Source organism: Tenrec ecaudatus, chromosome 10, assembly GCF_050624435.1.
Source record: "Tenrec ecaudatus isolate mTenEca1 chromosome 10, mTenEca1.hap1, whole genome shotgun sequence".
NCBI classification, from domain to species: domain Eukaryota; kingdom Metazoa; phylum Chordata; class Mammalia; order Afrosoricida; family Tenrecidae; genus Tenrec; species Tenrec ecaudatus.
In genome coordinates this window covers 88,508,323-88,523,073 of record NC_134539.1, presented here as the reverse complement: position 1 = coordinate 88,523,073, position 14,751 = coordinate 88,508,323, and the positions used below count along the sequence as shown (strand labels likewise).

At 56.4% G+C, this 14,751-nt stretch overlaps 1 protein-coding gene across 1 annotated transcript in view; it reads right to left on the bottom strand.

The window, feature by feature from the left end:
- Positions 1–2,631: 2,631 nt before the first annotated feature.
- The window catches only part of DRC3 (dynein regulatory complex subunit 3), a 49,852-nt gene continuing 37,732 nt past the window's right edge, over positions 2,632–14,751 (bottom strand). The window contains exons 9-13 of the mRNA XM_075559141.1: positions 11,973–12,104; positions 10,623–10,693; positions 9,202–9,325; positions 3,699–3,830; positions 2,632–2,895 (exon numbers count right to left, since the gene is read on the bottom strand). Coding sequence (XP_075415256.1) covers positions 2,782–2,895; positions 3,699–3,830; positions 9,202–9,325; positions 10,623–10,693; positions 11,973–12,104 — 573 coding nt within the window. The 3' untranslated portion in view covers positions 2,632–2,781. The remainder of the gene's footprint in view (positions 2,896–3,698; positions 3,831–9,201; positions 9,326–10,622; positions 10,694–11,972; positions 12,105–14,751) is intronic.

Sequence of the window (14,751 nt, the reverse complement as noted above, 5' to 3'; positions counted from 1 at the left end):
CCCAGCATCCACAGCCCAGTTCACATGGTTCCTTCCATGTCTTCATGCCTAGGCCCCTTACATAATAAAACCCACACCCTCCACATCCTGGTCCCCATTTTCAATACTTTGGGACCCCATCCGAGGAGCCCTGGTGGCAAAGTGGTTACGTATTATGCTGCTAACTGCAAGGTCAGCAGCTCACCACCAGCCACACCATGGGAAAAAGACTGGCTTTTCTACAGTCTCAGAAACCCACAGGGGCAGTTCTACCCTATCCTATAGGGTCGCTATGAGTGAGCATTGACTCGATGGCCGTGAGTTTGTTGAGCCCGCCCCCCCACCCCCATCCACATTCACCTCTACATTCTGCACCTGAGTCATCCTCCCACCTGAATCATCACAGCCCCCTGCCTAGGTCTCCTCACATTGTCGCTGGCAGGGACTCCACCCCTCAGTTTCTCACATGGTCTCACAGGGTGCCTCTGCACAGTCCTCTCCTTAGTCTCTCAGCCCCAGTCTCCCCACATGGTAACTTCCACCCCATGTCCACTGTCCCATCTTCCTCCTTGGGGCCTCCCCACCCGGTCACCTCCATGTCTTCCATATGAGTCCCCAGCATGGTCACATCTTTCACACAGGGATCTTCCATCAGGGCCACTGGCATGTCTCCCAGGTCTGGGTCACCCCTGTGGGCATTGTCATATAGTCTCTGTCTGGGTGCCTCTGTACCCTCCAGATGGTCACCTCTGTACCCTCCGCATCTGGCTTCCCCACGCAGTCTTCCCTTCACGTTTCCCACCTTTGGGTCTCTCCCAGCAGAGCCCCCTCCCTGTCCTCCACAGCAGCAGCAGGCTCTCACCACACATGTCTGGGTTTCCCACATGGTCACCTCCATGTTCTCCATGCCTGGGTAGCAGCCCCCCTCCGCCCTTCCCCCAACATTATTCCATGGCCTTCATGTTCAGTCCTTACCCATGATCATCCTCAGGTCCTGCATACCTGGTTTTCCCACCAGATACCCTTCACACCTGGGGACTCCTGCATTGCATTGTCACCTCATCCTCCCCACTCCCATCCCTTCTAAACACCATGGCCACTTGCAGTTCCTGGGTTCCTCCCACTGTCACTGAGACATCCTTTGTACCTGGTCTCCCCTCCGCCCCCACCAATTCTGGGTACCCTTCATGGCCTCCATGCCCAGATTTCCAACATGGTCACTACCACACCCACCATGACTGGGCGCCCCTCACAAAATTACCTCCACACAGGTCAGGGGAAGCCAGCCCCTAACACATCATTTCGGGTCCGGTAGGCACAATTGCACAGCGATAATAAGTAAAGATCATAGTAAAGTTATAGAGAGCATGAGAGATAGAAGAGAAGTATTGAAATAAATGGAGTCAGACACGATTCATGGTAGCATGCGCACCTCAGCCCCACTTGGTGGTCCACGTGGAGGGAGAGAGAGACCTTTAATGCTAGCCCAGGCTTTTATCTTCTCTGGGGACATGCAAGCTCCCTAATTACAGGTGAGGACATACATCACAGGAAGGGGTTGTGTGATAGGCATAAGCGTGACAGGAAGGGGATGAGCTAGGGGTGTGTCCATAAGAATGGGGAGGTCTAGGGGTATACATGTGACAAGATGGGCGGACCCTAGATTCAAGATGGCCGCCTAGCCTTAGTCATCCTTGGGCAGGTTTGACCTCTCTGGGGTCTCCTACAAGGAAACAGACAACTACTATCCTTATCAGAAGGGAGTGGGCCCTACTTGTGGGATAAACAGTGGTGTCTGCTTGCTCTAGATGGCTGATACCTCTTAGGGAGAACAACCCTGATCTACTTCTGATGACCTCCAAGTGTATAGTCATTCCCAAGCAGCTAAGCTTGGCATATAATTGGGGGAGACAGTTTGGAAAAAATCCTTCTGTATCCCACAACACCCTCACGACCAGCCCCTCCCACATGGCCACCTCAGTGTCCTCTACAACTGACACACATGTGCGCACATACACACATGGTCATGAACATGCTCTCCGTGCCTGGGTCTCTTCACCCGGTCTCCCTCATGTCCTCTAGTCCCAGGGCTCCCCCATGGTCACGGTCCCATCCTCCCTGCTCTTAATTGGCTGACTCCCCTCAGGGGCACTGGCGTGTCTTCCTCACCCAGTTCACCCCTAGACACTCATCTCTGTGGCCCTGGAGGCTCTGCCAAGCGAGGACACCTGGGGCTCCTGTCCTCACACTTGAGTTCTAAAGGGGGGTGGTGGTGGCACATACCCATGTCCCTCCACGTACCAGTCCCTGTCTTTGCCACAGCTCCTGAGACGGGGGCTGGCGCCCCATGCCTGAGGTGGAGGCCAGTCTGGGCAGTGCCAAAGCCTCCTGTGGGACTCGGGTGCCTGCTTCCAGACCTCAGTGACTGGCACAGACCCACAGCAGTGGTGCGGTTTCTCCTTTCTTACCCCACATCAGCTCAATACCCAAGTGGGGAGAGCCCCCGCCCATGTCAGTCCCTGCTTCCGGGGGGTGGGGGGCGTGCGGCTCTTGGGCACCTGCCAGGAATCGCTGCTGCTCCAGGCCGTGCCCCCTTCTTGCCCGTGGACATGAATTCTGGCTTCTTCTACAGAATGGAACAAAGGTCGCCAAAGCCCTTTATTACTTTCTGCATCTGGAGATTGTCCCGGGGTGGGGGAGGATAGCGCCAGGGCGGTGGCTGGGGGTTGTAGCACGTCCCCGTGCAGACGCCGTCAGCGTCCAGCGGCCTCCTCCTGCGGGGGCTTGCGGGCTGACACACACCTAGTCGAGCGTATCGCTGAGCTCCAGGTTGTCCAGCTCATTCTGCATGTGGTCAATGTACTGGTTGATCTCCTTCACACGCCTGCGGTTCCTGGTGATTTCATTGGTGTGAATCTGTGCGGGGGACAGACAATGGCATGGCCTCATCAAGGACGAAGCTAACGCCTTTTCCAGAGTCCAGTGTGATGGGAGACTGCCTCTTTGATGTTTGCGCTGTCTCCGGCGCACTTTACCCACCTGCCCCCATCATGTTTGGATTTGACATCTGAGACCACCAGCTGTCTGTCAGTTGATCACACTGTGGTGGCTTGTGTGCTGCTGTGAGGCTGGATCCTATACCACAGGTGTTCCAAATGCCAGCAGGGGCTCTGTGGTGGGCAGGTGTGTCCAGCAGCTTTGGGTTCAAGAGCGGCTGGGAGGCAAGGCCTGGGGGCCTGCTTCTGGTTCTTGGCCACAGAAAACACTGTGCATCCCAAGAGGACATGGTCCCCCACCGTGCTGCGAGAGGGCCCCCCAGGGGGTAAGGCAGCAATGCTTTCTGGAGGCAGGGGTCAGGAGAATGGCAAGGGACCGGGCAGCATTTTGTGTTACGGCACCCGGAGCCACCGTGTCTGGGAACTGACTCAGGGGCTGCGAACGGGACATATGAGGGCGTTTCAACAAGTTCGTGGAAAGCGGGAAATGCCATCTTCTCATTCCAATTTTCCATGAACGTTTGGAAGCCCCTTTGTATATTGGAAGTAGGAGTTATAAAATGAAGCCTGTCGACTTAAAGCCTCTGAGTGGGGCCTTCTGTCTGGAATTCTACCACCCTCCTTTTCTCCCCTTCTGGATTTTTCGTGAGAAATGGTGCACACAGCCGAGGGAGAAGTTCCACACTCTCTGGCTGACTACCGGGCCCTGCCCACTGGACCCACCTTGTCCACCAACTGCGTGCACCACGAGTTGACTCTGGTGATCAGCTCGTCCTCCCGGTTGTCAATCTTCAGCAGGTGGATGTCATGGGAGGCGCCCACCGCGTTGACGATGGTGTCTTTGTCCACAAAAAGCTGGTGAGTGAGAATGCCCCAAGGGATGGTGTTGGCTCACTCTGAGTACAGCTGTCCACCCTAAATGGAAACGGAGCCCAAGTCCTCGGGACTGGGGAGGTGGCCCCACAGTTGCCTTCGGTGCCTGCTGCCTCCCAGACCCAAGCAATTGCAGGGTTGCAGGGAAGGACAACCCAGGGTGCTGACTCAGAACCCCAGCTCTGACCAGGCGTCCTCCTGGAAAAGGCAGGTGACAGCCTTGGATGGGGGAGGGGGCAGCCAAGACAGCACCCCCTTTTCGCTGTTCTCTAGTGTGAGCTGCCCCCAAACCTCTCTTGGTCAGTGAAGAACTGGAGCCTCGCTCAGGACTGGAGCCCACTCCCTGAGGACGGAGGGTCCCACCAGTTGACGCACACTCAGACTGCTCGGACCCACCATGCCTTCACGCGCACCAAGTGGACTCTGGTTCAGTCTGGTATGTTCTCTGACCTCCTCTTGTTCCTGACCTGGCTTTCTGTCAAGAAGTCACGGCCTGGCAAGCTCCAGATGTTCACGCTATGACTGCTGCGTGGGGGGTGGGAGGTCGCTGTCCCACAGGACTGTCTCCCAGCGCTGGGGAAGGCTTCCCGAGCATTTGGCAAGCTGCAGCTTCCACTTGGAAGGTGCTCTGACGGACGGGAAAGGCCCCAGGACTTTCTAGATTGCAGCGAGCACGGCGAGGACGCTTGCTTCTGGTTTGCACGGTCGCGGTGAATGTAGTGGTCTCCAGAGGGTATGTTCTTGGGAATCAGGGTGTTACTGTTTCTGCCCCAAAAAGTATTCTTTGGACAAATACGGCAGTGAAATTCCGCACACCTGTGGCAGGCTACAAATAAGTAGTCCCCCAAAGATAGAGTCTGTGAATATTACCTTATATGGCAAAAGGGTGATATTATTTTATGTGGCCAAAGGTCATGAGAAGAGGAGCGTTCGCCTCATGGGCCCTGAATTCAGACACGCATACACACACACACACACACACGCACACAGAAGGAGCCCGTGCGATCACAAAGGCAGAGACGGAGTACGGTGGCAACAAGCCGAGGCGCACCTGGAGCCACCAGAGTAATGAGCAAGGAAGGGATCTCCCCTTGGGCGTCTGGAGGGGAGTGCAGCCCAGCTGACACCTCAAGTTTGGACTCCTGGCCGCCAGGACAGCGAGCAAGTACACTGCTGTTGTTTTAAAGCTCCAAAGCGGTGGTGTCTTGTTACAATGGTCGCAGCACACACCGTGCCTCGGAGGTTCTGGAAAGGCCTAAGAAAAAGGAACGCAAACGTTCCGTTTGCTAATGGATTGAGCACAGACTACTTCTTAGAGGCATGCCATTCGCATGGCGGGGGCACTCGTTTTCCCATGGAATTCCAAGTGGGAAAAGGCAGGTTAGCTGATGTGGGGAGTGCAGTCTGGGGAACCAATTAGCAGAGTCCCATGGGAGAAGTGACCAGGAGGTGCTAGGTTCTTCCGCTGGGCAGAGACAGCCCAGGCAAGGCCCTTGGGAGGCTTGGTGATGTGCAAAGCCTGCTTTCCACAGAGGGGCCATGAACACTGCGTGGGCTTCCTGCAGAACGATTTGCCTGAAAGAGCCACCAATTCCACCAAACCCTCAAGAAAGACCCCCTACATTTGTGTGAAGATGTTGTCTACATAGAAGACAAGCTTCGTAAGTGGTGCAAAGCAACAGGAATGAAACTTAGAAAGGTAGGTTATGATAGCAACTGCTATAAAACACACACACACACACACACACACAGAAATTGTGATGTCTATAAGATACAAATTAAAGAGCACCGATTTAAAGGGATAGAAGTAAGAAAGGAGCCCTAGGGCTGTGTGTCCGGCTAACCACAAGGGCATCAGCCACTCCCCTGGGAAAAAGACGAGGCTGTCTGCTCCTACAGCGACTGGGGGCCTCAGAAACCCAAAGGGGCAGTTCTCCTCTGTCCAGTGAGGTATCTGTGAGTCACAGCTGACTGACGGCAGGGGGTCTGGGGTTGGTTTCAAGAATCAATGGGAGAAAAAAATAACAATATACCACAAGGGTGTCTTACCTTTAGGGGCCTTGGGTGTTGGATGTTTCAGCTCTCCCCTACCCCCACTGCCTGGGAACAGCTTTCCTAGGTAAAGGGCTGTGGATGCTCTTCTGGTTTCTGCTGGGGTGAGCAGAGCCTGGGGAAGGCAGGCCGCCAGACCCAAGGGGCCTGTTGCTTTGCTTCTTGCTGGCTTGCACAGCCGCGGTCCAGCCCAAGGGAACAAGCCAATTTCTTTTTAAGCTTCTTCAAGGGGGCAGGGAAGGGGGCTTTTGAGAAGGGCACAGCTGGTGTCCATCCCTAGGACCACTGTGCTGCTGGTGGTCCTAAGTACTGACCACCCCAGGCCCACATGGGATCCTATTATCCTGTCACCTGCACAAATACCTAATGGCACTGTGTCCCCTCGCTGCAGAGATCCTTCCTCCCTCAGCTCCCCTGAGAAGCTCAGGGACTTGAGTTCAGGGAGCTGTGCTCAGGGAGCTGCCCAGATCCCACCTGGCCCTCCCTCCTCAGAGCCCCAGTACACCGCCTGCACGCCTTCGCCCCCGACTGGGCCTGGCCACTCCCCTTGTGCCTTGATGGCCACCTGGGACGCTCTCAGGGACTTTGGGTGCAGCACTGACCCTGTCTCACCACTGGACATGGGTGTGGACAGTCGGAGCCTTGGGCAGGCGTCTGACTTTTCACTGCTGCTGCCATGGGAGAGAGACTTGGGGCTGGGGATAGGCCCTGACCTGACTGCAGCCACACCGGCCTCTGTGCTGGGACCTCTTGCCTCACCAGCTCGGGATGGGTCCTGGACCGGGCATTCTGTTCTTGCCTCCAACACCTGGCAGGGCTTGATGATAGAGAGTCGGGCTGGTTTGGCAAAAACTGGTAACAGTTACCCAGCTGAGTGAGAAGAGATGAAAAGAGACCGGTGGCCTCGGTGGGTGGCTTTTGGATCAGAATTCACTCATTGGAGATCAGGTCATAGGAAGGCGCCGGAGTTTTCATGCCCGGTCCTACGTCCTCCTCTGCACATGCCCGGTCTGGCTACAAACTCCGTGGGCATATCTGTCAAAGGTGCGGAATCAAGTTGTCCGAGTTCCTCTCGCAATTCCACAGCTTGTGTCTTTGCACAGGTTGCTCCGCCATGCAGTGCCTCAGTTTCTTCGTCTGTGCAAGGGGCCACCATGAACCCCGGGGACTGTCTGCAGGCAGGACACACTCTGCCCCCTGAGAAGAGCATGCTCTGCTATGCTGCTTGCATCCGAGGAGACTTACGCAACAGTGTCAAGTTCTAGGGGATGTCTCTCGCTGCAGCTGTGGGAGTTCTCAAAGGCTGAGGCACACCCCAGCCCCAGTCTCCAGGGGGAGGCCCTCAGGTTCCCATGGCCGCCCCTGTGAGGCCTCAAGGGAAGCACTGTCCCCCCACCTCCAGTGGCCCAGGTGGCTCCTCATCTCACAGGAAGAGCTGCACTACCGGAGATGGTAACCGGGAGTGTACAGCAGGGGGCCTGAGCCCGCATGTCACTGGCTCACTGGAATTGAAAGCCAGACCGGATGCTCACAGCTGTGGGATCTCAGGCAATCTACCAACCAAAGCCCTCCGCCTCAGGTGCACCCTGTTTCCCATCAGTAGGGGGCAGTGGTGGCTCAGCAGTAGCCTCTAGCTTTCCAAGCAGGAGACCAGGGTGGCCTGCCCAAAGCACCGCAGGCGCCACCGCCACAGCATGCCTGTGGGAGCGGGAGTATGGCTATGATGCTGAACAGGTCTCAGGGGGAGCTTCTCCCGAGACCTGCTTCTGAAAAGCAGCCACAAAAACCCGCGGCTCACCACAGTCCACGTGTCACCAGCCATGGGCATGGTGTGCACGGTGTTGCTCTCTGTTGTGCGTGGGGTTGCGGCTGGTGGGAGTAGCTGAGGACACCAACACCCGGTGGGTAAAACGGCAATGACAATGGCCCCTCTGGGGCAATCTCCTTTGGAGAATTCACCGAGATCGCACATGCCCAGCATGCGGCATCAACCCTCACGTGATGAGCCTTGGGTGGCCTCACGCAGTGTTGGTGGCCCGGCCAGCCAGCGAGGCGGCCTCCTTCTGCAACAGGTAGCTGGTGCCCTTCCAGCCCAGGAGCACACAGGTGTCATGAGGCCAGCCAGACAGCCTCTCTGCTGACCCTGGGCCAGCATTCTCCTCCTGCGCACGGTTCAGCCTTGTCCTGCCAACTGCCATCGGCCCCCTCGACCTGCCCATCTGCAATCTGGAGTGCGCTTTTGGCAGCCTCACTTTCTGATCTGGGAGATGGCTCCTCCCTGACTCTGGTTAGCAACAGTGAGCGAGGGTTTAGGGATGGAAGCCCGCAACCAGGGCTTCTTGGTGTGTGGCCCTGCCACCCACAGCTGGTTCTGGAGCTGGGCATGCCAGCTCCCTTTGCTGGGCCGAGCTGCACCTGTTGTGAGGCAGAGGCTCAGGGATGCCCCACCTGCTTGCTGCACAGCCCACTCTGACTCCACTGCCAGGCCCAGCACTGCCACCACAGCACGGTGGTGAGGGAGGCAGTCCCTGCCCCCTGCAGACTGCTGGAAACCCAGACCCGGGCTGGGACCAGGGAAGATAGGGGTGTGAGAGAGATGAAGTGATGGGAAGCCCTCTCTTGGGAGCTGACATTTGAGCTGAGATCTGAATGACAAGGAAGAGCTGGACCCCCAAAGCGAGTGAGACCTGGGGCGAGAGAGTCTGTTGGATGGAGCATCATCTGCGGTGGCAGAGATGGGGGGGAGGTCTGGTCAGCCATGGGAGGGCTCTGGGCAGAGCAGCTATTGTCTCCGGCTACTGTGGGAGACTCCTGAGGGGGCCCTTGCAGTCGTCTGGGTGCTCGGTGGGTGGTAGTCTGGGTGGTGCTGGGTGGCGGGTGCTGGGTGGCAGGGCCTGACTGGTGAGGGGTGAGGGGGGCGGGAAGGGGATGAGGAGAGGTGAGAAATGTGGGTCCTGGGAAGATGTGCGGGCCCATGTCCTCTCTTAGCAGGCTGACCTGCCACTGCAGCACCCTTCACAACACACAGCACAGGTCCGCAGAGATGCAGGGCGGAGGAGACCTTGGGGGGTGAGGGAGCGGGGGACTCAGCCTCTCTGTGTGAGCCGGGATTGTCTCCATGGCCCGTTATCTGAAAGTGGCCCTTTATCTGAAAGTTCCAGGAACCCCCACAGTGACAAGCTTTGGAGCACACCTTGCAGGCTCCACTTCTGCAGGTGCGGACCCTGAGGCTCTGCGAGGGCCGGACGAACCTGAGCTCTTACAGTCTAGCGGTGCCCATGACTCCCCTCCCCCTGCTCACCGCCCGGACGTCGTCAGGCAGGTCGTCATCGAACTCGCCCTTGACAATCTTCTCCAAGGTGTTGATGGCAATCTCCAGGAGCTTCTCGTGGTGGTGGTTCTCCAGGTCCCGGCACTGAGCCATGGTGCACTGAGAGTTAAGCAAAGGAGGGGCGGCAGGTGGGGTGGGGGTGGGCCAGCTTGAGGGGCACGGACAGGGACCTCCAAGCAGGACTGAGAACCCGCTCTTCCAGCAAGGAGAACATAGGAGCAGAAGGGTGTGCTCTGAGCCATGCACATCGTACCAGCATCCAGGGCCACCCAGACCCCCACCGCACCCCTGTCCTCATAGCCCATCTCTGTCCTCCATCACCTCTCTCCATGGCCATGGCCACCCCAGGGCCAGCCCTCCACCTCCTGACTGGACATGTCCCGCCAGACCTCTCCTCCCTGTGTCAGCTAGAACCAGCGTTCAAAGCATGGGCCTCGGCCCACTGGCTTAGAACCACCTACTGCTCCTGAGGCGGCGGCGCTCCAGCTGCAGGTCTAGGATGATGCTCGTGGTCTGCTAGACTTGTGCCTCCCACCCTCCACCCCGTGGCCCTGACTCGGTGCTGCTCACCTTGTTCTTCCATTGCCACTTGACACAGCCACACCTGCTGTCCCCGCCCGATTGCCTTGTGGGGCAGGATCCAGAGTGCTTCTAAAGCCCAACAGTTGGCCCCACCCCTGTCTGAATGGCAGGGCCCTGAGCTTAGTGGCAGCAGGGAGGCAACGCCCCAATCCAGGTATTGGCCACGCCAGCTCCTATCCGGGTATTAATCAGACGAGCTCAAGCTCACTGTCAGGCATCTACAGGGATCCTTCATGGGGAGGGGCCTCACGCCCAGCGTGTTCACCCACTCATGTCGAGTCACCCCACAGTGACTTTAGAGCACTACTGTCCACACGTGTCACCGCTTGGGGACAGGCATGCCAGGACTCTCCCTGGTCAGGGTCATGCTGGACATCTGCCCAGTGACTCCCATAAGGCCAGGGTCTGATGGGCATCTGGGGGACACTCTCAGACCCTGCCTAATCGATTGTTGGGAGGTAAGCTTTCCCCTGGGTGAGCAGTAAGTTTTGACATTCCTCTAAGTTCAAAGGTGTAGATTCGCAAGACTGGCATTCGGCGTGAACTGAAGTTTCATTTTGGTGGTGGACAGCTTTCTGTAAATCCAGTGGGGTGTGGCTATTCCTGGGCAACACTCGGGTGATACCATCTCTGTCTAAACTCCTGTGTAGGGTGCTGGTGACAGTGGGAGGGAGGACAGGTGTGGGCACAGCAGGCAGTCACCTGGAAGGGACCTTCTTCTCCATGTAACACCCCCACCCCACCCCAGAAAGCTGCCAGAGTGACCCCACAGTCCAGTGGTGTCCAGAGGGTCTCCATGGGTAGGATATAGGCTTTGCACATTTTCGATAAAGAGTCCCACCAGGTCTATGATGTTCCTCTCAAACATGTTTATCGTTTCCTGCGGATGACAAAGAACAGTTAGCATGTGTTTTTCCTGGGGCCACAGCTGGATGGCATCTGCTCTCAAGCTTCGCGGTTCAGACCTGCTTCCACCTTACTGGAGTGCTGGGTCTGGTCCCACCTCTTCTCATAGCATTTACCCTCTGGCCCCATCAACTCCCTAGACATGCCCTGAATGTTCACCGCTTCCTTTACGCCGTTGCCTGGGCTAGTCTGTGTCCCCCCTGCCCCACAGAGCCCTCCCCACCCCCAGTGCAATGCCACAGAAACAGGGAGGGCGTTGCCTTCCAGCTCTGCCATCACGGCCAACTATTGGGCAGCACTTCGCCTCCTGGGGCCTTCCTCCTTCACCTATAGAATGGGTTTTTCCATAGCACGTGGTCGCTGCAAGGTGCAAAGGCGTCACGTGACCCAAATGTGCAGTGAAGGAAGCCCCCCAGGCAAGGCTGGCAGAGCCACACGCTGCTCGGCAAGGCCCAGTCCCTGTGCCTGTGGAGGCACAGTGAGTCACCGGGCCTGCCGCCCTGTCGCTCAGGCAGGGCCAGTCCCCTGAACAGCTCTAGACCAAAGGGGCTGCCGCCAGAATCTAGACTAGGCCTGGCTTCAGGCTGGGCCAATCACACGCTTCTCAGCTGTGTGCAAATGCAGCTGCGACACGCACAGCTGCTGGAGAGCACACGCTGGCCTGCACTTGGGTTCTGGGGAGCTTGTGAATGAAGGGCCCCCTGCTGGAGAAGGTGGGGCAGCTGTCTTGCCTGCCCAGAGCACACTTGCTGTGTGCTGGAGAGCTGGCGCAGCCCCGTAGAGACAGAAGCTATTGGCGGCCGTGTAAAGTCTGCCCCGTCTGGCCTGTGAGGGGCTGATTAGGCGTTATCTCCTGGGCCAGTCATGGCAGCATCTGAGGAGATCCTATTCATCAACCCACTCAGCCCCATGGCTTGCGGCCTCGGGGACATCTGTCACTGTGTGCCCGTGAATCTTGAAGAGCCCTGCTTAGGGCGCATCTGCAGTCTCCTGGCCTCTCCACAGTGCACCCAGGCCAGGCTGGGGAGTAGGGCCGTTTTGTCTCCTGTGCCTTTCTGTGGCTCCTGGGGCTTCGATAAACCTCTCCCTACTGCGGCTGAGCCTCACCTCTCATTCTTCATAAAAGAATCCATTCTCAAATCCAGCCTACAAGCACACAAAATGCCAGGGCAGGACTGGCCGGCCAGAGCCGGCCTGCAGGTCACCCCCTTGTGGAGCCTGGGGCTCAGAACGGGGGCGTGCACACCGCTCACCTCCAACTGTTCTACCAGCTGCATTTCCAGGGACATGAGCACATTGAAGAGCTGCGTGATGTTCTCGCCACAGTCCACGACCTTCATCTCAATGGCGGGCGTTTCGGACTCCTCTCGAATGGCATTCAAGTTCTGCAAACAACGCCTGTGCTTTAGGAATCTGCAACGCACTCGAAGCAGCTCATGGCGGGTGGCAGTTGGCTTGGTAGGTAAGAGAGTGAGTTCTGGGCTCAGACCACCAAGTCCACGTCTTCGTTTCAGTTACTGACTCTCCCCGTGCCTCAGTATCCTTGCCGGCAACACACAGCTCTCCTGTGATGAGCGCCGGGAGAATGCGTACAAGGCCCCAGACCACAGTCAGCTGGACTGAACTTGAATCCTACCTGGGTTGCCTCTTCGCATGTGAGTCTGATGAGCTACTCCTCTTGCCTAAGTGTTGGGTTTTTCTCACCTGTGCTTCAGAGTCTGGGTAAATGTGCTTCTCAGAGAGCGAGTATGTGCAACTGGCACATGGGGGCCTTGAGGCAACGGTTAAATGACCAGCTGCTAATTGAAAGGACCCATTAGCCGTTCTGCAGGAGACTCATGGAGCAGCTCACTGCCACAGAGAAAACCCTGTGGGACAGTTCCACTCCTTAGAGACCATTAACCCGTCCACGCAATCAGCGATTCTGACGTGCGTGAGCTCAGCGGCAATGACTGCACTTGTTATGGGGCGCTACCATCTCACTACCTTTCCCCGATGACGCCCCCACCATGAATGGAAACAACGCTCCCCTCTCCCCGGGCTCAACCCTGGTAGCCACTAGCAAGTCCTACATATTTGCTTAGCTCATCTAAGTGAAATTAGACAGTAGTTCTCCTTTTGAGGCTGACGTATTTCAGCGTATTTTCAACATGTATTCTGTCAATTCCAATCAGTTAGTCAGGCCTTCCAAAGTTCTTAGCATCGACCAATTTTCAAACAATATCATCCATGTCATATGCAAGTCCATAAAAGAAATGTTTACTTGGGTTTTAATTGATTCTACAAAGGCGTTCAACTGTGTGGATCATCACAAACCACGGATCTCATTGTGAAGAATGGGAATTCCAGGACACTTCAGAGTGCGCATGCGGAACCCGTATGCCGACCAGCGGCATTTGTTTGAACAGACCATGGGTTAAAACCAGAAAAAGCGTGGGCCAACGTTGCATCCTTTCTCCATACTTATTCAGTCCGCATGCCGAGCGACTGACAAGCTGGGCTGTGTGAGGAACGGTGAGGCACCAGGATTGCTGGAAGGCTTGCTGACCACCTGGGACGCACAGAGCATGCGGCTCTGCTTGCTGGGAGCGAGGAGGGCTTGAAGCACTGACTGAAGAAAAAGACAGCCTGCAGCCTCCAGCTGGATTGCGACTCAGCGCAAACCCAAATCCTCATAGCCGGACCAACAGACACCAGGACACATGGAGACAAGATTGCGGCTATCCTGACCATTGCGTGGCCTGGATCCACCATCAGCTCTCACGGGAGCAAGCAGCATATTGCCTTGAGCAAGTCTGCTGCCCAAGTCATCTTTAAGATATATTAAACAGTAAGCTCTCCCTTTGAAGACTCAAGTGCGCCTGATCCCAACCAGGGTACCGTTAATAGCCTCATCTGGATGTGAAAGTTGGACAGTGAAGAAGGAAGATGAGGAGAATTGATGGGCTTGAATTGGGGGGCTGGCGACGAGTATTGAAAGCACCAGGAACTATCATAAAAATGAACACATCTGTCTCCAAAGAAGTACAGCCAGAATGCTCCTGAGCAGCAAAGATGGTGAGACTTCTTCTCAAATACATGGGCCGTGTTGTCAGGTGAGACCAGTTCGTGGAAGAGGGCAGCCAAGACAAGAGAGCGCCCAAGACAAGAAGGATGGACACAGTGACTCTGACAATGGACTCCCACAGAAGAGCTGTGAAGAGGGTGCGAGACGGACAGTGTTCTGTCCTGCTGGACCCAGGGTCCCTGGGAGGCAGAAGTAACTCGACAGAACCCAGCAACAGCAGTGAGTTCAAAACACATCCACGCGGCATTTACCCTCTACGGCTGAGTAACATTCCGCTGTGTGCATGTATCACACTGGGTGAGTCCATTCCTCTATTGGCAGACATTCTGCTTGTTTCCACCTTTGGGCTGTGCGGAAAAGCGCTGCAGTGAACGCTGGTGGACAGGCTTCTTTCTAGTCCCTTTCCTGTCTCCTTCACTTCCGGATAGTGGTACCTAGGGGTGCGATTGCTGTGTGTGGGAATCTTCACATGCAGTGACAGCTTGGCTTGCCATGTAAAAGCGAGCGAGAGAAAAAAATTTAGATGGATGGAACCCCTGTAGCTGGAGGAGGCATCTGTTCGCCCCACCTCCCCCAACCCGCCCTCCACCAGCAGCTGCTTTAGCCTTGGAACTTGGCGCTTGGCAGCCAGAGCGATAAAGGGTTCTCCTTGATCAATTTAACCTTTGCTGACTATGAGGTAAACGTGATAGACATCCTATTTCAAGACGGACGGGCTCGGGGGAAACCAAAGGGGAACACTGTCTGTATGTGCAGGAATTGGACCCACTATGGAATCATTTATGTAACCATGTCACCATGCTTTGTGGGGGGTTGGCACCGTGCCTCTTTTGTGTACTGGTGAGATATAAGCCGGCCCTGGAAGGGAGTCCGGCACACAGGCCTCTTGAATGGAAGGCAGCCTCCTGAATAAAATGTCTCGCCTGTCGTCCACTGCCTACCCCTGTGCCTGTGCTGCTGTGTAA